This window comes from Urocampus carinirostris, chromosome 10 (assembly GCF_059441175.1).
Source record: "Urocampus carinirostris isolate Australia breed hairy pipefish chromosome 10, RoL_Ucar_1.0, whole genome shotgun sequence".
NCBI classification, from domain to species: domain Eukaryota; kingdom Metazoa; phylum Chordata; class Actinopteri; order Syngnathiformes; family Syngnathidae; genus Urocampus; species Urocampus carinirostris.
In genome coordinates, this window is record NC_142358.1 from 41,248,051 (window position 1) to 41,273,462 (window position 25,412).

A 25,412-nucleotide genomic window follows, 5' to 3' on the forward strand; every position below is an offset into this window, starting at 1 on the left:
TTTTTAGTACATAGAAAGTGTAGTTTTCTTTGACCGGAAATTCTCAATTTCACATGGCTGATGTCTAAAACAGAACTACAATACCCACAATCAAGACAAGTAGAGAACGAGGCAGAGTTTGCAAGACTTGCCGGGAGTTTACGGTATGTTTGATTCAGCTAGCTAAGTGAAAGGTAAGTGATTTATCTCACATTTCTGTTTATTTTGTACACTTTATTAAACACCAAACACGTTAAAAGTCTGGGTTTGAAATAGTCTCGTAATTCAATTCTTGGCAATAGTTGAGTGACCTAAGCTAGTACAGTAAAACCGGAAGCTAATAATGTGCCATTTATTTGCTAAGCTTACCATACATATTAATGAATGAATGAAAACTTCAATTCGAACATTGTAAAATAAAAACAGGACAAAAACAATGACTCAACAACAAAAATAATGTTAACATAACATGTTCAGAAAGGGGTAGTAAGAAGCAGACGGTTATTATTTACATTTTACAGATAGCCCCTCTTTTGTGTCGAAATATAACAAAATCTCATGATATATATATATATATATATATATATATATATTACATAGGTCGGATATCAATAATTATGATAATAACAATAGTCACTTAATTTATACACTAATCATCGTAGTACTATCCATTCATCCATTATCTGCACTGCTTATCCTCAGTAGGGTCGCGGGGGTGCTGGAGCCCAACTCAGCCATTCTCAGGCAGTGGGCAGGGGACACTCTGAACTGGTTGCCAGGAAGTCACAGGGCACACAGAGACAGACAACTCACTCGCTCATTCTCACCCAGGGACAATTTGGACCGGCCAATTCACCTGAAATGCATGTTTTTGGAATGAAAACCGAAGTGCCCGCAGGAAACCCACGCAAGCACGGGTAGAGCATTCAAACTCCACACAGGAGGTTTGATCTCATGACCTCAAAACTGTGCCGCACACGCGCTAACCACTGCTGCGCCGTGCTAACCTAGTACCCGTCTATTAACGTTATAATGAAATGAAATGATCTGCATTTATATAGCGCTTTTCAATTCAAGACTTCCCAAAGCGCTTTACATTGTGCTTCACATTTCCCAATAGCGGCCGTGCAGCCATGTTAGGCGCTAACCTGCTTATTGGGGGTATTAGGGGTTCAGTGTCTTACCCAAGGACACTTTGACATGTAACACGGAAGAGCCGGGACTCGAACTGTGATCTCTTGATCCCAAGACGAGCGCTCTACCTCCTGAGCCACTGCCGCCCCATTAATAATGCTACTAGTCACTAAATATCATTGTGATAATAGCAATAAAATTAATAGTAACAGTTATGATATGATAATAGTAACAATAACAACAAGGTTAACTAGAGTTGTGAACACAGGATTTCCAATCTCTAGTATCACTCATACCCCATTTTCTTCATCTCTGTATTCTGCCAGTAATGTTTTTTTGTATTTAAATTTGAAGACGTGAATAGTTGGACATTGTTTGATCTCGTCTTGTAAATTGGTCCAAAGTTTGACACCACACACAGACACTCACATACTTTTCCTGGTAGTTCTCACCTTTGGGATTATGAATTTACTACAGCCCATTAAGTTATAATTTCCCTCTTTCCGAAGAAATAATTTTTGGATGTTTTCTGGCACTATGTTTTTGTTGACCTTAAATAGCAGTTGAGAAGTGAAACATTTTACTAAATCATCCAATTTTAATAATTTGGACTGCAGTAATAAATGTTAGTATGATCCCAATATCCTACCCTGTGTATGGTTCTAATTGCACATTTTTGGCGGATAAAAAGAGTCTGTAGTGAACTTTTGTAATTATTGCCCCAGATTTCTGCACGATATGTTAATTATGGCAGAACTAGAGAATAATATCATAAATACAATGCATTATAGTTGAAAAGGAATTTGGCTTTATTAATTATTGAAATGCTTTTAGATATTTTAGTTTGTATGTGTCTGTTTCCAGCTTAATTTATTGTCTATTATAATAATAATAATAATAATTTCCTTTGTATTGTCATTCTTTGTAAGAACGAAATGTCGACCCGTTGTAGCGAGCCGATGCAGCCGCAGCCAACAGAGGGCGCCGCCATTTTACCAATGTTATAAGTCTTTGGTATGACTCGGCCGAGGCGCGAACCAGCGACCTCCCAGTCTCAAAGCGGGCGCCCTGACCACTTTAATTTAAGATACAGCGTCTATTGCAGCACCATCCATTTTTGCTTCTAAATCTTGATTTGCCTTGCGATTGCCAAAGAATATTACTTTGGTTTTATTTAAATGTAAAGATAATTAATTTATATCCATCCATACGTAATATTTATGAGTTAAGACCATTTAATAAGAAAGCTACCTACCGTGTGACAAAGTGCCTAAAAATTTGAAACATACAAACACTTCAAAACAATACGCTCCAACAACTATGGGCAGGCCATTTTGCACAATGCTTTTCTTGCTTATTTTTTATCTTAATGGCTATTTTTTGTTTTCTTCCCCCAGATTTTGTACAGCAAAGACTTGCAGCTCATTTTGCCATCACCATGTCTTCAGACAAATCATTGTGAGTCGAAAAAAAGTCTTCTTTCAAAATAAAATAAAAAAGAAGATGAATGAAGTATATCAGACCCTTGGGATACAACATGAAGTGACAGAAACCCTCGGTAATGTGTAGTTAATGCTTTCCTGACCGCAGATAAAAGCATTACGTTAACTAAATAGTACAGTCGATAAGAAGTCCAACATATGTGTAATATATGTTCATAAGATTAGTATTGCATCAAAAGTAAATATACTTGTACAGAAAAACGACATTTTATTTACCCTTGGTGATACGTGACTTGATCTGGTCCAGTAAAGTTAGTGGGTGGATGCAAAAGGGGTAGGATTAAAACTAGATTATAAATCTGTTGCATTAATCATGTCCTTTTTATAATTTGTTTCTGTCGTTCATTTATTTTAGTCATATTTCTTAGCATGGGTAACGATATGTGTACATTCTTTGTATTTCTTTATCATTTCATGCTTTGTTTTCATTAATATTAACTTCTTCCTTCTCTCTTTACATCACTGCAAGTCTTGGGTTTCATAGTCAAACAAATAAAAGTTTGTTACAGAAGATTGTGAACAGAATGAAGAGCGAGTTTTTCGGAGCAGACCTTATTGCCTCGCCCCAAATTATGTAAAACAAGATGCAGGGAGAAGTCTTGGCGAGAGAGGGAGAGCTCGTTTAATTATCTTCATCAGCGTACAAAACAGAGATCTCATTCGTCTAAGAGACAATTGGCTTTTTATATCCTCAGACAACATCTCGTATTACTTAGCACGTCCCCCTCGCGATGACGCACGTGTTTATCTCAAGATGCACGCTACCAGACAGAATGTTTTCGTCCTCTTTCCATTTTCACAATTTCCAAGAACTCGTTGGGTTCGGCTTGACCGCATGTTCCACGCCAAGAAGAATGTTATTACTTGGCAAAGAAGAATGTTATTACTCTGCAGCCCAGGGCGATTAATAATAACATTCACTGACATTTACACTCGGGAGAAACAAGCCTGTAGCGGAGTGGATGACGTCACGCCAGTCTAAAAGTTCGACATCCCTGCGGCAGATGGAAAACTTTTCTTTGTGAAAATCCAGGGATACACCACCTCGTGTTAGCAAGTCCGCCTCCTCTCCGATTCCCCCCGGCTTTCGTGTCTCTGTTTAGCGGCATTGAAGCCGGATAGCTCCGGGTAGCTCCGGGTGGCTACACGTTAGCGTCCGGAACGCTCCCTGTGCGCTTCGATGTTTTCCACCAGCACTCGATGATCTTATTTGGTCGTGAGTTCGCATTTACCATGATTACGGATGGTACCGAAGACTTATAACGCTGCTAGCTGCTTCGCTAGCTCCGGCTCTTCTTCCACGATAGGCCCCTTCATCACGCCGGCACGAGAATTCTTCAGGGCAAGGAGTTGAAATTCCTTGAATACACGCATTTTTGTGCGCTAAAACCCACGTCCCATAGGATAGAAGTAATTCATAGTGTAGTTGTCAAAACGGGAAGAAAAAACACCGAAGATAGGAGCAGACAATAAAACAATAGGGCAGCTGCTGGAAAAGGCAGTCGCTCGTGGCTATTTCCTCAATAGCAGACAGACATCTTGGATACATAGTGTGGCGTTTGTTTCGCAAAGCCATACACAGAAAAAACGCAGTTTGTAAGTGTTTTTCCATGTGAAACGGGTAGAAAAAAACATTTGATTTCATATCGTAAAGTGAAAACACAGTAAGGCGGGTACGCCGAATCCCGAGGATCTACTGCATGTTGATTTTTTTCAATGTGCGGGTCCTTTAATATCCATCCATTCATCCATCATCTTCTACTTGTCCCGGGTCTGGTTTGGGTTGTGGGGGAAGCAGCCTCAGCAGTGAATCCCACATGTCCCTATCCCCAACCACTTCATCCAATTCATCGGACAGGATCCCAAGGTGTTCCCACGCCAGCCTAGGGACATTGTCTTTTCAGTCTGGGTCATCTCCTGGGTCTCCTGCCGGTGCGGCATAACGGGAACACCTCCTGAGGGAGGCATCCCGTAGCCATCCTTATCAGATGCCCGAGCCACCTCAGCTGGCTCCTTTCAACCCGAGTTTCTCACCCTATCTCTAAGGGAAAAGCCCACCCACCCTGCGAAGGAGAACAATTTTAGCCGCTTGTTTATGGGATCTTGTTCTTTTGGTTAAGACCCGCAGTTCATAACCACAGGTGAGGTACTTAGATCGACCGGTAAATCGAAAGCTTTGCCTTCTGGCTTAGCTTCTTCTTCTCTATGGCAGACCGCTCGATGGTGGCAAGGCCCTAAGGGTAGATCCACACAGAGTTTAGATAGATAGATAGATAGATACTTTATTCATCTATGTAGGGAAATTCACACTTCCAGCAGTATCCTTTGTTGTCTATTAACAGATTAACAGGATGGCCTCGGGGTGCTGTGTTGTAGTTTAGCCACAGCGAAGTGGATGACGTCACACGCTAGGCCAAAAGTTCGATGGAAGTCTTTGTGCCTAGGGTTACACATCCTCGTGTTCACGTAGATAGCGAGTCCAGCTCCTCTCCGCTTCCCGCAGGCTTTCGTTTCTCTGTCTAACAGTGCCGAAGCCGGATAGCTCCGGGTAGCTCCTAGATAGCGTTCGGGATGCTAAAGGCTCTGTATGTTTTGGGTGTGTCATAGTTGACACACCTCTGCGAAATTGCGTGGACATCTGGGACAGTACCTCTGGAGTGGTGGTTCCCATTTTGAAGAAGGACTGGAGAGTTTGTTCCAACTTCAGAACAATCACACTTCTATTCGGGGGTACTGGGGAGTAAGGTCCGCCATGAAGTCAAATCTCAGTCCTTCCATAATTAAATTAAACCTCAGTTTTTTTACAGTATTGTCCCCTGCTATGACTTGGTCCTGAATGTTGACAAAACTAAAGAGATCATTGTCGACTTCAGGAAAAACCAGCCCAACCATGCCCCACTTTGCATCAACAACAAGGCTGTGGAGGTTGTCAGCAGTATCAAGTTCCTAGGGGTGCACATTACAGACAAACTCACCTGGTCCGTGAACACTGCATCACTGGTTAAGAGGGCACAGCAACGCCTGTACTTCCTGCGGAGGATGAGGAGAGCCCACCTGCCCCCACCCTCCCTCATCACATTCTACAGGGGCACCATAGAGAGTATCCTGACCAGCTGTATCTCTGTGTGGTGTGGAGGCTGCAGCGCTACCGACTGGGGTAGTGTGAGGAGGGTAACGAGGACAGCAGAGAAAATAATCGGGACTACACTTCCCTCCATTCAGGACATTGGCCAGAAGCGCTGCCTATCCCATGCTAAGAACATTACCGGGGACCCCTCTCACCCCCATCATGGACTGTTCACTCTGCTAGCCTCTGGGAAGAGGTACTGCAGTGTGCGGTGCAGGACCACCAGGCTCCGCAATAGTCTAGTCCCCCTGGCCATTAGACTGTTAAATGGTCAATCTAACATATAGTTAACTTAAATCTAAACGGCTGCTAATCTGACTTTTTGCACTACTGGCAGTTTTTTATAGCTTGCCACTCCTTGCACATTGCTCTCTGCACTACTGTAATTACAGCGTTATTGTTACAGTGTTAATGTTACTGTGTACCTGACTTGTTAACCTGACTGCCCATTTTGCACATCTGGTTAGCTACTCTTCTTGCACTATCGGCACTATGGTAAAATACTATACGTAGCCAAAATACAATGCAACTTTATTATATCTGTACATTCAAGGAAACTGTGGGGGTCAGATGCATCGACATTTCGTTCTGTATACACGTGTACTAGAATGACAATAAAGTACATCTGAATCTGAATCTGAATCTGACTTGTGTGTTTCTCTTTCCAGGGATGATGACGACACCTTTAAGATCCTACTCGCTACGGATATTCATCTCGGATATCTGGAGAAAGACGCCATCCGCGGCCGTGACTCCTACACCGCATTCGAAGAGATCCTTCAATGTGCCAAGACCAATAAGGTAACCTTGATGTTTAAAATTTTTCATTAATATGTTGCAGGATTATTTTAGATTGCTGTGAGTTATCATGGTTCTGGTTTTTGGGTGATGCAGAATAAGTTTGATTAATTCCTTATTTTCAGCTCAATTTTAAAATGCTACTTCTCCAATGGATATTTTTGAAAAAAGAAAAAGATGATGAACCACAAACTACCGTAAATTCCGGACCATAAGCCGCTACTTTTTTCCCAAATATTCAGCCCTGCGGCTTATCCGGTGAAGCGGCCAATTTATGTAATTTTTCTAACGGCAGCTTATGACGAGGAAGACTTCAACTCCTTAGATTATGCAAAAACTGTCTATATGACAAAGGTTCTTTCAGATGGCGAGGAGACACCTTTTATAGCGACAGTTATAGAGAGGAAGATGAGGACGGTGTACCGTGAATTTAACAATTACGGTATGCTTCTTTAGCAGATACGTTTGATACGTGGCGTGCGTGTTCATAGCAGCGTGTTGGTAACTTTCAAAGGCACGGTTTGGGATGAAAGTTATATTTTTATTATTAAAGCTTTGAAAACTTTTTCGGTGTACCGTCTTTCTTTGTAAATATGTGTAACCATGTATAATATGTATTTGCAACTGTATATTTTTGTAATGTATTTATTTGAGACACTTGTGCTGATTTTCACGAGCGAATAAGAAAGAAGGGGCGGAGCAAACGTGGGCTGATGGGAACTGGGGACGAGTAAAGGTGAGTGTTTGTGAACGCAGGAGACAATAGTGGATATATATTTTTCCCACCCTTACCTTTGGAAATATACACTTTTTTTCCTTGGATTACTTTCAATGGGTACCGTGACTCTGCAGGTCTGCATCAAAAGATAAGTAGCTTGCTCTGTTCACTCCACGTATCGGCCCGGTATTGCAGTACCACCGGGAACGATGCAATAGCACTGATAGTTTCTTGGCCCTTTGGCTAGGACCTTGACTCAGTTCCTCGACTGGGAGCAAGTGTCTCGCCCTATTGGCTTTGAAATGTATCATGAATTGATTGATAATATATAGTGGACGATTGATAAAGAATATATATTAATGAACTTGTACAAACATTAGCTGTTTGTATGTCTTTTAAGGTCCCGTTTGATGTAAACTGTCCATGCCGACAATACTGCTGTCTATTTTTTGCAGTGTCCATACATTACGGATGCAGTGTGCTTTTGACGTTACACTTTCCAATTGATATAAATCGAAGCAATTGGTGCCAATAGAGTTTTGATATGTTTACTCTGATTGTATAAAATATTGTTTATTAACAGGTGGATTTCATCCTGCTCGGAGGTGATCTGTTCCACGAGAATAAGCCGACGCGCCAATGCCTCCACACCTGTATTACTATGTTGAGAAAATACTGCATGGGGGACTCGCCCGTGCACTTCAACATAATCAGTGACCAGGAGGTTAATTTCAACACTACAAAGTAAGTCCAGATGAGTGTTTGTTCACATATCCTGTTTAACGCACACTAAATGAATTATTGTCCCTTCAATGTGTGTTCAGGTTCCCATGGGTTAATTATCAGGATGAAAACCTCAACATCTCCATTCCGGTGTTTAGTATTCATGGTAACCACGACGATCCAACTGGGGTGAGTCCCCCCAACTTCAATTTTATTTGCCTATAAAAACCACAAGTGTGTAGGAAAATATTTTTAACCTCTCAATAATCATGTAAAGTTTGCCTAAAATCCAAATCCAAGATGTACCCAAAGTAAATTTAATGCTGTTCTTGAACCATCTGGAGCAGGGGTCGGCAACCTGTGGCACGTGAGGGGTTAACCAGTGGCACGTGAGCACACGGCAAAATAATAATGATTTTGGTTTTTTTTTCATGCGCATTTTTAGGTAAAATTCAAACATTTTCAGTTGCGCGCTGTCTTATTTAGAGGCTTTACGGTAGCGCGCCTCCTCCTCTGCTCCGTGTGAGGGCGTGTCTGCGCCTCGTCTCGCAGAGGAGGTAAGATCCGTGTTTTAACCCAGCCACAGAAACACCGGCGGGTGATAAATGAACGAATCACAACAGCTCCTCCAGCGAAAAAATCTTGTTCTTTTCAGCGAGTGTGGACAGATGACTGAGGCTTTGTGAAAAAAATGACCGCGCTGTTTGTGCATTATGCCTCGAGAGTGTTGTACCTCGCACGTCAAGTGTTAAGCGTCATTATGAGACGAAACATGAACATGAATTCAAGGCGGAGACATTAAAACGCCCTGTGTCCAGGTGCGGCAAACAAACGCAGACCCTGAAAACATTTGTCACTGCTACAAACGCCACCACTGAAGCAAGCTATCACATTGCTCATTGCATGGCAAAGCACGGAAAACCATTTACGGATGGCGAATATATTAAAGCTGTTTGTGTTTCAAGTTTTGATAGTTTCTAAAATAAGATTTTATTGATGAATGGTATGTAGCTGTCCATATCACTTGATTTTGATTGTAGTTCATTGTTGATGAATGAAGATTTCGAAACCGGAATAAAACGTTTTATTAGTTAAAAAAAAAAAAAAAAAAGCATTTTTTTTCCCCTTGAAAAAGTTGTTGGCCATTCGGGCAGAGACGTTTTGTGGGTTGTACGCCAGACGTAAAAGATGCACGCCCCGGGGCATACGTTATTTCAAACACTGGTATATCAATGTTGTATATTTGGAGTGTTGTAAAATGAAAGCTCCGATGGATATAAAAAAATTGTGCGAGTCATTAATCTTAGTGTGGCACACTAATTTACGAGGACATTTAAAACTGGCACTCCACACTGAAAAGGTTGTTAACCCCTGGTCTGGAGAGTGTGGATGGTTTTGGTCTCTTTTGAAAGAAACACACAAGTTTTTTTCCCAAAGCAAATAAAACAGTCACTTCAAGTGCTACTAACATTGACTAATCTGAGTTGGAATACACAGAAATAGAAGGTTTTTATTCCCTCCTGAACTATTTTTCAAACAAATGCCTGCAGATGAGTGTAGCATGGGCATCTTAGCTGGAAAACATCTTGGACAATAAGCATTAAGCCCTACCTGGTCCCAGGTCAAACTTTATCATCATTTGAAAAACTAAACATTGAATTTTACACATTTTTCTAAAGGTATGTCGCAACGTTTCTAAAAGTGGCCATTTGGAGACGACCAGTTTTTAGCCCCAAAACCTCTGCAATCTTGTATTTTCCTTGGGCCAATTTTAAGACATCGTGAAAGCGTTGTAAATATTTGACTTCTCTTTCCAGAAGTCAATCCATGATTGTGCACAATTGCACTTGATTATCGTGGTTAAAAATGGATCCTGAGTTGCACATTTAGATTTGAATACACGTTGTAAAAATGCATGGATTTATCTAGGGAATTACATTTCCTAACCATTGTCAATCATCCTTTAAATTGGTCGCTCCTGGCTGAAGATTTTTGAATTTTCGAATCACTTTTCTAACGTGATGTCCTTCTTGTGAAGGCTGAGGGTTTGTGCGCGTTGGATCTGCTGAGCGCGTCGGGTCTGGTGAACCATTTTGGTCACTCTCAGTCCGTGGAAAAGATTGAGATCAGCCCCGTCCTTTTACAGAAAGGAAGCAGCAAGTTGGCTTTATACGGGCTCGGTAAGTGTGTATGCCGCATTTTTAATACTGGTTATACTAGTGTGTGTTGTGTGTTTGTGTAGGCTCCATCCCAGATGAACGTCTGTACAGGATGTTTGTCAAAAAGCACGTTACCATGCTGCGTCCCAAAGAAGACCGAGATGAGTGGTTTAATCTGTTTACTATTCATCAGAACAGGTGAGAAAATACTTACATAGTTAATAGATAGATAATACCAAGGACTGCTTTTTTACCACACAGCGTTTTCTCAGATTTCAAACACCACCGGTTCAAAATTTGAAGTTACACTACATGAGCCTTGTACGATTAAGTTTTCTTTCAAAGTGAGTCTCAATTCCCCAAGTACTCTATATTCAATTGGAGTTGCAAAAAACAAATGGCTTATTTCTAATCTAATCCGTAACTATCAAATTGATTGGCATTTTATTTTCTATAACGATTAATCCTTTGGATGCATTTTGTATTAGAAATGATCCTGATCCTCCGAATTTTTAGCTTGTCAACAATAAATAATAGTTGATTTCATTAACATTCCGTAATGCAATTACTCATTATGATTACTATGTATTTAATTAAAATAATTTTTAAAAATACTTAGATCCAAAACAAATCCTCATCATTTTCAATCCGTCTTTTAATTATAAAAATCATAATATATTTTGACCAATTCTTCACCAAAGTAAGATTTGAAAATGCAAGCTGTTTTATGGTGTTTGACTACAAATGTTTTAGGTGTTATATATTTTAGGGGTTGACCAGCTGTTACCTGTTTTACCCTATTCTGGCATTGTTTTCATGTTTATGTGAGAATACAACATGTTTGCCTATTTTCTGACACTCTATGGGCCACACTAATAATAATGATAATAAGTAATAATAATAATAATAATATAGGTTTTTTTTTTATTTAGAGTTTTATCCAATCTGTTGATCAATCTCTCAAAGTACTGTAATATAAAGATTCATTTAACGCTAAAATAAATCTATTATTAAACTATTTTTGTATGTTTTGTACACAATAATACAGTGCTTGAACATTTAAAATGAAAAAGTCAATAATTATTACTAGAAATGTACCAACAAATACTTTGTGCTTTATTTAAAAAAAAATCAATTTTTGCGGTAGAAGATTGATTGCATGCTATTTTTACAATTGCAAATGAATTCTTCCTTTACCCACTCAAAACCCAAGCATTACTACTGTTGTAAAGTCAAGTCAAGTGACATTTATTTGTATAGCCCTTAATCACAAGATGTCTCAAAGGACTGCACAGGATTACAATCACACCATCACTTGATCTTAAACAAACATGCAGGCAATGAAAAACCCAAAATCTCAACATGAGGAAAAAAGAAACCTTGAGAAGGGGCCTCACAAGTTGTAATCCTCCTTCCAGAACGACCAGGGTGCAATAGATTTTGCATGGTGAAAAAAAGTTCTCAGCGCCCGTTTTTTGGGGCGAAGTGATCACGTTATTTCGGTCACCATGGCGGACTTGCACGAAACGTCATCCCTCCCTGCCCCAACGATGACGAAGCGATTTTGTCATCTTTCTTAGAAATAATAATGCTTCGAAATAAAGTAAAGACAACATTTCAATATGTTCCCGTTTTGCACCAGATTTACATCATCTTGAAGATTTTTTTCAAATTTTTACCTAATAAGTTTCTTAACATTTTCAACTTTCTTCATCTTTAGAATAATTCTCCCTGCATTGTGCTTCCAGGAGCAAGCACGGCCCCACAAACTACATCCCTGAGCAGTTCTTGGACGAATTCCTCGATTTGGTGGTGTGGGGTCACGAGCATGAGTGTCTGATAGCCCCCACAAAAAACGAGCAGCAGCTCTTCTACGTCACGCAGCCTGGGAGCTCTGTAGCGACCTCGCTGTCTCCAGGAGAGGCCGCCAAAAAGTAACCAGACACGTACCCAATATTGACCTATGGCTAAGTCCTGCCCTCAGTGCAAAAGCAATGCACTCGGGCATTCTGAATTCCCTTGTCCATAGAAATGCATTACGATTTTTCGGTCGTTTTTTTTTCTTACATTTTAAAATGTATTATGTTAACACGGTGTGCATGGGGCTCATGCAAATTGGATACGAGGTATCCTGAGAAGCTTGGAGATGGTGTGTGTTCATTTAACCCCTTCTAATGTCACATTTAAATCAAGTGTCTTCTTTGGATAAAGCTTTGTGGTTTTCTGCAGCACCAACTCAATGTGGATAAAGTTAATAAGTCACATTGTATTTAAAGAGACTTCTAGTCACTTTGTACACTCACACCACGATAGCGGCAACAGAAATGCAAGCTGGCTACCGGTTTAATGGGGGAATTAGGGCTTCTTAGACATTTAACCCGGAGGAGCCAGGAATCAGACCTGCATCCTCAAGACGAGCGCTCTACCTCCACTGCAGCTTACAGCTCTAAAACCTCTGTAACCATGTATTTTACTTGGGCCTCGGACTAGTAATAATAGTATCGTGGAGCAGCCCGAGCAATATGCCCCAAAATATGTAAACAAGATACAAGGAGTCTTGGCGTGAGAGGGAGAACTCGTTTAATTATCTTCATTAGCGTACAAAACAGAGGTCTCATTCGTCTTCAGAGACAATTGGCTTTATATATCCTAATACAGCATCTCGTATTACTTTTGCCCGTCCCCCTCGCGATGATGCACGTGTTTATCTCAAAATGCACGCTACCAGACATAATGTTTTGTCCTCTTTCGACTCCCAATTTCCAACTGTTTGGGGTCGGCTCGACCGCAGGTTCCCCGCCAAGAAGACTTGGCAAAGAAGAACGTCATTCCTTAGCAGCCCAAGGCGATCATTAATAACATTTGCTGACATTTACACTCGGGAGAAACAAGCCGGTAATTTCTTTTCTTATATCCTAATACGTTTTCCTTATGTCAAGCCGACTCCCAACAATCCACAACAATAGTAATAATTTGAAATGTCAACGTTAACATATATAACATTCGGCTAACATTAGCCAACACTAGCTACTTCATGTCACGTCAACTTAGGTTAATTGGTTGAAATGGTGTGACTGGAGTGTCATGCCCAATTTCGTTGTCACAATAAGTTAACCCATTTTGTAACAATGACAATAAAGGTATATTGTATTCTATTCTATTCTATTCTGAAGGTAAATCCCATCGACCTTCTAAACAATAAAATCATGAATTAAAGCCTTCAATGCAGAGTTCATGCCCTTTCGGTGACTTTAAAATGATATGTGATCGTTGTGGGCCAGAAAATCATCAATTGCCCCCTAGCAAACGTCTCCTACTGTGACACTTACCATAGCGCTCTTCACACAAGGTTCAATGTTTGAGTGAGTAAAAGAGGGCGGGGCTCAGCCATAGCTCAATTGTGTTGATTGACGATGCAGCAGACGATTAATAAAAAAAATGTGCAGGCACATCGGATTGCTGAGGGTGAAAGGGCGTAAAATGAACCTGCAGAAGATCCCACTAAAGACTGTGCGTCAGTTCTTTATCCAAGACGTCGTGCTCTCCGACTACCCCGATGCCTTCACTGCGGAGACACCCAATGTCATGAAAAAAGTGGAGAACCTTTGCCACGCAAAGGTAGGCTTTTCTGTGTACCTTATTTTCCGGACTAAGTCTCTCCGGAGTAGTTGAATTAAGTTGCATTTTTAGGGGAAATTTAACAACAAAAACATACGTCATCTTGAAAGGCAATTTGAATTGTTTTAACATACGTAGTGGCTTGTAAATTGGTGAACACGACTAATTGATTTTCTAATTAGTTTTTTAATGCTTTTAATAATCGATTTTATCCATTGTTGCAGCTCTAAATATTTTCAACCGCTCGAACATAATTGCTATCCATCCATCCATTATCTGCACCGCTTATCCTCAGTAAGGTCTCGGGGCTGCTGGAGCCCATCCCATCCATCCTCAGGCAGTGGACAGAGGACACCCTGAACTGGTTGCCAGGCAATCGCAGGGCACACAGGGACAGACAATCCGCTCATTCACACCTAGGGACAATTCGGACCGGCCAATTAACCTATCATGCATGTTTTTGGAATGAGGGAGGAAACCCTCGCGAGCACGGGGAGAACATGCAAACTCCACACAGGAGGTTCGATCTCATGACCTCAGAACTGTGCCGCTCGAACTCAAACCACTGCGCCGCCATGCTGCCCCATAATTGCCATACATTGTGCAAATTCTCTGTGCTTTACGTTTTTACTACATTTCCCCCAAAAAAGAGATACAAAGTCATTGAAGTGCGATTTGCACGAGTGACATGTGCCGCCTGGGTATTTCACATGGGGGACATTTTTCGGCACACATCCAGAAATGTTGAAATTATCAACACAGGCCTAAAGTGTGATTTAGTGTGAAAAAAATCATGTGAAATGATTTACCTGGTAATAATGTGCTCATAATTTGACATTTAAGACTCACCCCAGGCCAACCTCTGAAAAAAACTGCGACTTATAGTCCGGAAATTCCGGTAAATTAATGAGCTGGTTTAGGGGGAACATGGAAAATGCACAAAACGCCACTTTTGTGCGCTTCGCAGATCAACGAGATGCTGGATCAAGCCGAGAGGGAGCGACTGGGATACCCGCTCACCCCCGAGAAGCCGCTCATTCGCCTTCGGGTAAGCTGACGGCGCTCCAAAATGCTGCTTTTGCTACTTGACGGTTTTAAACCTACTCAGGTGGACTACACCGGCGGATTTGAGACCTTCAACACAACACGATTCAGTCAGAAATACGTGAACCGCGTGGCCAATCCCAAAGACATCGTTCACTTTCTTCGGACTAGAGCGAAAAAGGAAGAGATCAAAGGTTGATAGTTTTTTTTTTTGTGTGCTTGGAATGTGAATAATATCTAATGATAAGTATGTAGGGATCTGGTTAAGGTCGTGGGATGATGTTGCTGCAAGAGGTTACAAGCTGATATGCTGAGGGAGCCGTGGCGGACGACCTTCACGAGATACCTTAATTTTATTTGAGAACACGATAAAGACCAATGTTGAACGTCTGGAACTTTGAACGTGTCCCGAATGCAATGAAGCGCTTTCCCTTTTCGCCATATCTTCTCTCTGCGTATTTTTTAGGGTGACGCCCAACAACGTTCTCTCCAAATTTCGTATCGTACTTTACGTAGATTTAAAAGATAACTTTTGACCACAAGAATCAACATTGAACTATAATCAAAAATATCAAATTGAAACATACGCACACACATGCTTTCTGCCAGCCCCTCTTGACGTTCAACACTTCTGGCTGACATGGGGATGTGTTTAATTCCTGTTTTTGATTGTCTATTTGTTAGGCAAGCTACCAAACAAAACCTCAGATCTCGAAAAGAACACTTCTTTAATTTATTGGCATTAAGTAAAAGATTTTCTGTGCTTTGCTATGCAGTGAGCAATGGCGTTTTTAGTAGTGACAATGGTTTTCAGGGTCTGTGTGCATAATGCACAAACAGCACGGTCATTTTTTTTTGCACAAAGCCCAAGTCATCTGTCCCCGCTGGCTGAAAAGTAGGAGATTTTTTCGCTGGAGGAGCTGTTGTGATTCTTTCATTTATCGCATGCCGGTGTTTCTGTGGGTGGGTTAAAACACAGATCTTTACTCCTCTGCGAGGCACGGCGCAGACAAGCTCACATACCGAGCAGAGGAGAAGGGGCGCTACCGTAAAGCCTCTAAACAACCGGCGCACAACTGAAAATGTCTAAATTTCACTTAAATGCGCTTAAAAAAAATCATTATTTTGCCCTGCGCTGGCGTGCCACTGGTTAACCCCACGCGTGTCATAGGTTGCCGACCCCTGGTATATAGTATAAAAGGCAGATTTAGACCCTAATTCCTTTTCAGATATCATTTTTTGTTGTTCATTTTTCTTTTACGATTGTCCAAGGAAACCATTAGTATGGGTTTGGTATTTAGGGATTTTCTTTTTTTGATTTGGCCCATTAAACATACCTATGGGTTTGGGGTGGTCCTGATTGACGATGGCAGAATTTATTATGTTTTTAAATTGAATGATCCCTTGTGACGCCTTCACTTCACCCTTTAGCAGCCTCATGGTGTCATCAGCTATGTCCACCTGCTCTTGAGATTTTTATGTGCGCCCTATAGTTGTGAAAATACGGTACATCCTTTTTTTTCAGATGAATTCAATGTTGACTACAGCAGGGTACTAAAAACAACAGCCACCGAGGGTCTGAGAGTGGAGGACCTGGTGAAGCAGTACTTTGAGGCAACTGAGCAGGTAGAGTGCTAATATACACACACAAAATGCGTGTCATCCCTTTTCGGCGCAATAGGTTTACATTATATTACAGAAGGTGCAGTTGTCCTTCCTGTCGGAACATGGCATGAGGAAGGCTATCCAGGAGTTTGTAGACAAAGATGAGAAATGTGCCATCGAGGAACTCGTCGCCTACAAGCTCGAGAAGACTCAGCGCCACCTGCAGGGCAGGAGTGTCGACACCGAGCAAGAAATCGACTCCGAGGTCAGCGATCGCTGCTTAAACGAATTTGCAGGTTTACTAACTGGAGCACAGTGTTGAAGATGAGGCTCGCGGGCCGGATACGACCGGCCAAAGTTTTTAGGAGAAATTTACTTGCAGTTTGAATTATGTCCACTGGAGGCTGCCAAAGCCAAGCACCACTGACAAAGCAACTGGAGCTGTATTTCTCTCTGTCCTTTTCAATCTCTTTCTTTCTATCTTTCTCTCTGTTTCTGTTCATTCTCTTTTGCTCTGTCTTTCTATCTCTATTATTTCTCTTTCTTTCTCTCCTCTTTCTTTATTTCTAGGCCCTCTCCTTTTTCCCTCTTCCTTTTTCTTTCTCTTTTTTTCTTTCTCTTTTTCTATCTCTTTCTCTCTCTCTGTCTCTCTCTTTGTCTGTCTTTCTCTATTATCTTTCTTTTTGATCTTTCCCATTTTCTTCCTCTTTATTTCTCTTGCTCTCTTTCTTGCCCTCTTTCTCTCTCTCATCTCATTAGCTACACCGCTTATCCTCAGTAGGGTCACGGGGGTGCTGGAGCCCATCCCAGCAATCATCGGGCAGTGGGCAGGGGACACCCTGAACTGGTTGCCAGACAATCGCAGGGCACAAAGGGACAAACAAATCGCTTGCTCATTCACACCTAGGGACAATTTGGACCGGCCAATCCACCTGAAATGCATGTCTTTGGAATGTGGGAGGAAACCGGAGTGCCCGGAGGAAACCCACGCAAGTACGGGGAGAACATACAAACTCCGCACAGGTAGGCTGGTAGCTGGATTTGAACCCACACAGGAGGTTCCCAAGACCTTAGAACTGTGCCGCACACGCGCTAACCACTGCGCCGCCGTGCTGCCCCCCTCTTTCTCTGTTTCCCTTAAATCTTCTAGTCCGGCCCCTGTGAGGTTTTTTTTCTACCATGTGGCCCCCGAGCTTAAATAACTTTTACACCCCTTAATTAGTGTGTTATTTATTGTGTTTCAGATCAAGAACATCAGCGAGTCCAAGAAAAACACAGCAGAGGAAGAAAAGGAAGTTACAGAGGTATGTGACAATGATTTTGTGCACACTTTAAATTTGCTTTTGCTTTTCTCTTCAGCAATAAGTGTTAATGGTAGTGTCGTTTGCCGTTAATGATTGTGTTGCGAGCATCATTCGCTAATGTTCGTGACCGCTTCAGTGAAGCTAGCAGTATCCTTTAGTATAGCACCAGTTGCTGATGCTTCCATGAACAGCTAGTTATACTAGCAATGCAGACGTAGGCCCTAACCGCTAATTCTTATGTTGCAAGTACTACCCACAAATACTAGTGACTATGTCTGCAATTCTTGTCCCTAGTATTAGCTAAAGTAGGTACAGCGATTCTGCAAATATTTTAGCTGTTGCTTGTCTAGCTTGTCTCACAAGCAGCTAGCTGCTAACCCTAGTGTTGTGGTCCTAGCTGCTAATACTTGCCTCACTGCTAATAATACTATCAATGCAGGCATACCTGCTACCCGCTAATGTTAATTTTCCGAGCAGTGACCGCGAGTACAGTACTAGTAACTGTATCCATAATGTTAGCATTAGCCCATTCACGAGCTGCAGCTGACACTCAGTAGATGCGAGGATTCTGTGCATATTTTTGCGGTTACATTTCTTTTGCAGCTAGTCGCTAATCATAGTGTTGTCATTGTCTCCATTGATGCTAGCATTACAACTACTAATGCAGACTTAGCTGCTAGCCGCTAATACTTATGTTGCAAGCACCACCTGCAAACACTGGTGACTTTGTCCAGAATGCTATTGTAAGCTCCTAAATTAGCGCATATTTTTGATGTTGCTTCTCACCAGCAGCAAATCATACCGTTGTGGTCCCAGATGCTGATGTTAGTGTCAGAGCTATTAATTCTCGCGATGAAGGGATTGATGCTAGCCGCTGATTTTTTTGTTTCATTAATGACTCTGTCCGCAATGCTAGTATTAGCCCTTAAAGTTAGTTGCAGCTTTTGCTCAGTAAGTACAATGATTCTGCGCAAAAATCTGTTTTGAATCTCTATTGCAGTTAGCCACTAATGTTAGTGTCGTGTATGTTTGAGTGAAAGCTGTGAGCCACTATAACATTAGCATCCCACCGATAGCTGCTGGCAGCTAATGCTTGCTTTGCAATATCTAGCTGCTGTTGCTAATAGCGTGGACAATCACTAGCATTAGTGGCTAGCACCCTTAGTACTGGCAGTTGCAGCTGCACAGTAAGTGCAAGATTGTGAATAAATACAAAAAAATTCAATTTGCTTAAAACAAGTATATTTTCTTTAAAGGTGGGGTGCGTCGTTTGAATGTTGTTAAAAAGTTAAAGTTAAATATTTTTTTCTATGAACTTTGTGTTAATAATGCCCAACTGGGTTTAAAGAGCCTTTATTCTTTATTTTCCACAGCACCTAACTGCTTTTATATGACTTTTAGCAAAGCTGTTCGAGGCAGAATACAATAGGTTTGAGGAATGGAGGTCAAGGGGGAGTGCTGGAGAGTGACTTCATTCTTGTCCCTGCTAGGTTTTAGTGTAGCATGAAAATGGTGAAAGGTTAATCTATTATTATTTATTATCTTGTCTTTAAACTGCCCTGTCCTTTCATTCAACTTCAACTTTGCACAATGTACAGCACGGATGAAATTGCTTCCTTTTCTCCGCATGCAAACATGCAATGGATAAGTGTTGGGAATTAAATATCAAAATGTACCATTTACCAAATTGTTCGAATGAGTTATCTGACTCCATTAACCAAACACAACCTACCTTCACCCGACAATTTATGCGCGCTCGTTTCTTGATGGAAAAGATAAACAAGAAAGCCGACATTTTCACACGGCGGCAGATTCAATTTCATTAATCATTTAACTCCATCGAAAATGGCCGAATTAGTGTCGTTGGAGTCTCTGTGAAGCCCTCTGAAGTCTTCCAGCTTTTTCTCTCGGCCCACGTCCCCCTGCAAGATGGCATCTCGGCTCCTACCATGGGCGTGCCAATGAAGCCCAACGTGAGCTTCACAATCTGAGACGAGCGTCCCGATGTCTGCGGTTCCTCCGAACAACGGAGAACGTTTCTCAAAACAATGCCTGCCGTCCTCCGTCATTAGGGCCTTTCTGCGTCTGGGTGTGCTGATTATCTTATCAGCCTAACGTCCCGGTTCCGCCATTCCTGTAAACAATATTTCCCACCAAGGTGCCCTGAGCTTTCACTGCTCATTTAATAAAGGCACAGTCAGTAAATAACTACACCATTAAACTCAATAAATGTAACTTGTATTCAATCGTATAAAATCCTTTATAGTCAAATGTATAAAATCCTTCATAAGGCACAATGCAAATAACCGATAGCAGTAAGAACAAATATGAGGCAAAAGTTTTAGATGTCCTGAGGGACGTGAGGGGGACACCAATGACTTTTTCCGCTGTTTTCGCGATGTGCTGCAGGGTCATTGGATCCATTTGAGTAGTAGGTTTCGTCCCTTGATTTGGGTCTCTGCTTGTCATTATGGTGGAGTCTTAAATCAGCCCAGTTGAGAAACACTGTTCTATTACACATCTGTCTCTTTTCAGGCCATCAACAGAGCCAAGGCTCATCGCGTTGAGCGTGGCCAGACCTCATCAGACGTCAACATGTCAGACCCGCCTAGTGAAGACAATTCTGACCAAGACACTCCACCTGTTCGAGGACGAGGACGCCCCGCGGGGCGTGGACGAGGGCGAGGACGAGGTAAAGTCTGTGTGGTAAACCATTTCTTGTATACAGTAATCCCTCGGTTATCGCGAAAACTGAAAATCGGCGAAGTAGCAGCGCCCCTTCAAAAATGCTTAAAAAAAGGTATACAGGTATACCCCCCCCGCCATTAAACCGAAGTGATCGCTGGCATGATGGCAAGGAGTGATTGGGTGACTCATCCAGAACTCTTCACACTGGAACTGAATGTACCAAAACATGACCCGCAAGTGTAGCCATGTCTTACATCATCAATTTACACGGAATAGGACTGCGGCGAAACCACTAGGAACCATTCAGTATGATTGTATTACCCGCTCTCAACCACATGCAGCCATCGCAGTTTATTTCGCTCGTTAACACTACCGGTTACATATTGAAAATAAAAACAGTGAAAATGTGATATTTGATGAGTGTTTGTGAAAATGGTCTGTGTTCATTTTAATGAAAGTGAAAGAGCTACCTTCTGACAATAACAACATACTTTAGCCAGCAGCATCGAACGGCTTTTACAAGAAATACACGAAACCACACACAATTAGCCGTATTTAGGTAGTACAAACAACCGCTCGCTTTTGGTATAATAAAGTCAAACTTGAGATGAAATGTGACGGAAGAGAATATACTTACGTCGCGTCGCCGAGTTCCTCCTCGATAAACTGAGCGCCCCATAAGAAGGGGGTGAGGTGGGAGGATTTAAAGGGGGGGTGAGCAGAGCGGCGACTCACCATGACTAAGCATTGTGTCAGGGCCTCCCCCTCCCCTTCACAATAAGAGTGTCCACGCAGTGTCCTCAGTTGATATAAGCTCGCGCTCAATGGCGTCAAGTCAATAAAAGCTTTTATTGAGAAGGTAAGGTATATTTTTTAGACCCGCGAAGCTCTGAACCCGCGGAAGTGGAACCGCGAACTAGCGAGGTACCACTGTATATACATTTTCTTTTTATCTAACCAGGTGCTAAAGCCTCCGAGCCAAAACCGCCCGCACGAGGAACTACCAAGAAACCTCAAACGACGAGCCAGAGTAGAAGCATCATGCAAGGTATGTAAGGTGTTGTGTCAAAATTAACCCTTTTGACGTTAACGCCGGTGGGCCCTGAGAATGGAGAAGCAAATACGTGTTTCACGTTGTCACCAATCACTGAAATATGTCATGCCACATATCATTGGGATTCAAGATATGCTGACTATTCCAAAATGTCCTCATCACAGAAACATCTCGATCAGTCTGAAACAAGATACACATAACATGCTCTGATAGATGATGAAACTATTCTTCCCTTACATGGTCTTGTTATACTCAGGACAATTCAGTGAATCCAACTGTGTAAAATATTTACTTCAAAACACTCGTCAATGCTAACAGCTTAAAAAAAAATCCGCCTAAAAGCATTCCTGCATCGTTTGACAATCATTGTTTTAATATGTCTGTTTCGCCTCATTATTCCCTAAGCAAACTCTAAAATAATTTCCAATATGGCCGGTAGCCTTTGACTTTTTGATTGACACCGCTCTCAACCGATTGCAAGCTTTTATCTCAATAAACAGCCCGCAATAGCATGTATAGAATAAACAGCCATGACATATGAATGACACATTGGTTAGCCCAGTGTTTTTCAACCTTTTTTGAGCCAGGGCACGGTTTTTTACATTGGAAAAATTTCGCGACACACCACTAACCAAAAATGTTGTAAAATGACACTAAACTGTATGTTTAATTACATATAATTTATAATACCCCTGTTTTTTACAGCATAGACACTTGATAATGACATAATATTTGCAGAAAATGATTCATGAATGTTTTATAAAATTTTAAAAAGTGACATTGGATAATTTCTCACGGCACACCTGACGATCTCTCACAGTGGTTGAAATTCACTGGGTTAGCTAATGAAATTCACAACATAAATGTATGCACATATACGGCGTCTATTCAAACCACAGCTGAAAATAATCATGCGTAATCCAACTCAGGAATGATATTCACTCGTGACTATCACGGACAAGTGTGCACAATCAGTGATTGATTTCAGGAAATAGAAATCTTATATTTACAACTCTTTCAGAATGTCTAAATGTAAAATACATGGTTGCATGGGTTTTAGAGCTGTAAACTGGCCATCTCCTAATGGTCACTTTTGTATACGCTTTTACATACCTTTAGAAAAATGTGTCAAATACAAGGTTTAGTTTCTCAGATTGTGATCAAATTTGAAATGGGATCAGGTAACGCCTTATGCTATGGTTATCCAGCTAAGATCCCCATGATACACTTTTCATGTTATAACTCTGATTACTCAATATTAGATAGATAGATAGATACTTTATTCATCCCCGTAGGGAAATTCACACTTCCAGCAGTCTACCCCGTTGTTTATTAACAGATGAACATGATGCCCTAGGGGTGCTTGTAGCGGAGTGGATGACGTCACGCCAGTCCAAAAGTTCGACATTCCTGCGGCAGATGGAAAACTTTTCTTTGTGAAAATCCAGAGATACACCACCTCGTGTTAGCAAGTCCGCCTCCTCTCCGATTCCCCCCGGCTTTCGTGTCTCTGTTTAGCGGCGTTGAAGCCGGATTGCTCCGGGTAGCTCCGGGTGGCTACACGTTAGCGTCCGGAATGCTAAACGTGAGCCACGTTTCCGCAAAACGCAGCAACTGCGCTCCCTGTGCGCTTCGATGGTTTTAGTTTGGGACACAATTTCCGAGTGCTACCTTTCAAAAGAGAACAAAACTGTCCATATTCTCCAATTCTAAAGGATTGTTAAGGGGTCAATAAATGCTGGTGTTTGTTGTTTAATTTCAGCGTTCCAACCATCCCAAAGATCTTCTCGGAGCAGAACATCAGCGTCCTACATAGAAGATGATGTAAAACCAATTTTGCACATCACTATTTTGTGTATTTTAGTTTCTGAATTTTTTTCTCTCGCTTTTACTTTTCCAGCTAACTATTGAGGACTCTGATGATGACTCACCTGTCACGAAAGCTCGGCCTTCTTCCAGGTATGTTTCTTTAAGTGTTTTGTTTCCTACAACTTGAGCCAGTCTCCAAGCACTATTTTGTAAACATTTTTGCTTTCTTTTCGTGAGGTTCTTTTTTTCTTATTTTTCTCTTCTAAAGTCTTCATAAAATGATTTCCCTGGAGTGACATGTTTAACGGCGTTACAATGTAATTGCAACATCCTTTGCTGTCTGGTCATTGTGAAAGGGGGATACCACATGTACGGCCCCTTCTCAAGGTTTCTTCATTTTCCTCATGTTGAGGTTTTTGAGTTTTTCCTTGCCCTCATGTTGGTTCCAGCTCAGGGGATGGTGTAATAATAGTCTGAAATAATAGTCTTGTGCAATAACCTGTGCAGCCCTTTGAGACTCTTTGTGATTAAGGGCTATACAAATAAAAATGACTTGACTTGACTACGTTGTTATAAGCAGTGTCTGAAATAACTTCTGCCCGTTTTGGGACATTTTGTACTTCTGGGAGTATTTTCAAACCACTGTACTTTTACTTTAGTAAATCTGTAAAGAAGAAACAGTACTCTTACTCCGCTACATTAGGCCACGTTTACGCCGTTACTTAGTAACTTTAATCCCCTCCAGTTCCAATTTCGAAATCTTCGTTCGGTTTGGGAATTTCGGTTCGTTTGGCAATTTGCATACTCGGGAGCCAATCAGAAGCCTGCATCGAATAACTTCGTGCTTCCGGACTCTCCCGAGCATTATAAGGTCAAGTCAGGTCATTTTTATTTGTATAGCCCTTAATCACAAAGAGTTTCAAAGGGCTGCGCAGGTTATTGCACAGACTATTATTTCAGACTATTATTACACCATCCCCTGATCTAAAACCAACATGAGGGCAAGGAAAAACTCAAAAACCTCATGTTGATGACATGTTTTGATGACAGTGATGATGAGGTAACCTTGAGAAGGGACCGCACATGTGTTAATCCCCCCTTTCAGCAGGCAATGCATGCATGCATGCAGTATGATTGTGTGTGTCGACGATGGGAAAATAAGAGTCCTACAAAAACAAACAAGTGTTATAATACTGAAAGTCACATATGCCTTTTCCCAAGAAAAATATATAACTCATTCTTAAGTGGCAACATTTTATCCGTATATATTACTCGCAACAATAAATGTACAAATGCCGATGCAGAGATTACACGACATAACCACAAATGAAGCTGAAAACCGAAACAAGAGCAGCAGGTGGACTGTTGGCACCGTCATGTTGGGGCATTAGGGATTCAGTGCCTTGCCCAAGGACACTTCGACATATAACTCAGAGGAGCTGGGAATCGAACCTGTGACTTCTTGATCCTAAGACGAGCGCTTTTCCTCCTGAACCAATGCCAACCCCACCTCTTGTCTGGCACCTTCTCAATGTTTGTGTGCCTCATGCTGAGGTTTTTGAGTTTTTCCTTGCCTGCATGTCTGTTTCAGATCAAGGGATATTGTAATTGTGGCCTTTGCAGTCCTTTGAGATAGTTTGTGATAAGGACCATGCAAATAAATGCTCCTCTGAGGTATAGGACTTACGAAGAAATGCTTAGCTATTTCTTTTTTTGTCCCTTGATGTTTACAATTGAACGCACATGCAAATGTTAGCCTACTATGTAAGCTTACTGTTGGGTCTACAGAGACCACTGATGTGTGGGAGAGCTATGAAAATTAGCTAACTCTTGAAGGAAATTCAGGCAAAGACTTGTTTTGTTTTTTAACAAATGCAGCTGGAGAAGAAGCGAGGGAGGAACGGATAATTTACTAGCTCTCGTCTCGCTGGTCACACTCCTTCTAGCTTTTCCCCCGTCTGCCTTTGTGTTTTATTGAGATCACAAGACATGAAAAAGTACTGGTATGTTGAGACAAAGACAAAAGACCAGAGACCACCCCGCTGGAAAAGTACCAACACCTTTAAACAAAGACAGGAAGATTAAGAGACGCCAAAAGGAACATCAAACTGATTAGAAATACACACCTTGAGTAAATACGTTTAAGCCTA

At 41.5% G+C, this 25,412-nt stretch overlaps 1 protein-coding gene across 1 annotated transcript in view; it reads left to right on the forward strand.

The window, feature by feature from the left end:
* Positions 1-13: 13 nt before the first annotated feature.
* mre11a (MRE11 homolog A, double strand break repair nuclease) overlaps positions 14-25,412 on the forward strand; it is a 29,625-nt gene continuing 4,226 nt past the window's right edge. Inside the window, exons 1-18 of the mRNA XM_088346258.1 lie at positions 14-173; positions 2,511-2,571; positions 6,411-6,543; positions 7,842-8,002; positions 8,083-8,170; positions 10,020-10,161; positions 10,224-10,338; positions 11,889-12,074; positions 13,587-13,758; positions 14,726-14,806; positions 14,867-14,996; positions 16,328-16,428; positions 16,502-16,672; positions 17,652-17,711; positions 20,247-20,403; positions 21,361-21,447; positions 23,216-23,277; positions 23,354-23,412. Coding sequence (XP_088202384.1) covers positions 2,552-2,571; positions 6,411-6,543; positions 7,842-8,002; positions 8,083-8,170; positions 10,020-10,161; positions 10,224-10,338; positions 11,889-12,074; positions 13,587-13,758; positions 14,726-14,806; positions 14,867-14,996; positions 16,328-16,428; positions 16,502-16,672; positions 17,652-17,711; positions 20,247-20,403; positions 21,361-21,447; positions 23,216-23,277; positions 23,354-23,412 — 1,925 coding nt within the window. The 5' untranslated portion in view covers positions 14-173; positions 2,511-2,551. The remainder of the gene's footprint in view (positions 174-2,510; positions 2,572-6,410; positions 6,544-7,841; positions 8,003-8,082; positions 8,171-10,019; positions 10,162-10,223; positions 10,339-11,888; positions 12,075-13,586; positions 13,759-14,725; positions 14,807-14,866; positions 14,997-16,327; positions 16,429-16,501; positions 16,673-17,651; positions 17,712-20,246; positions 20,404-21,360; positions 21,448-23,215; positions 23,278-23,353; positions 23,413-25,412) is intronic.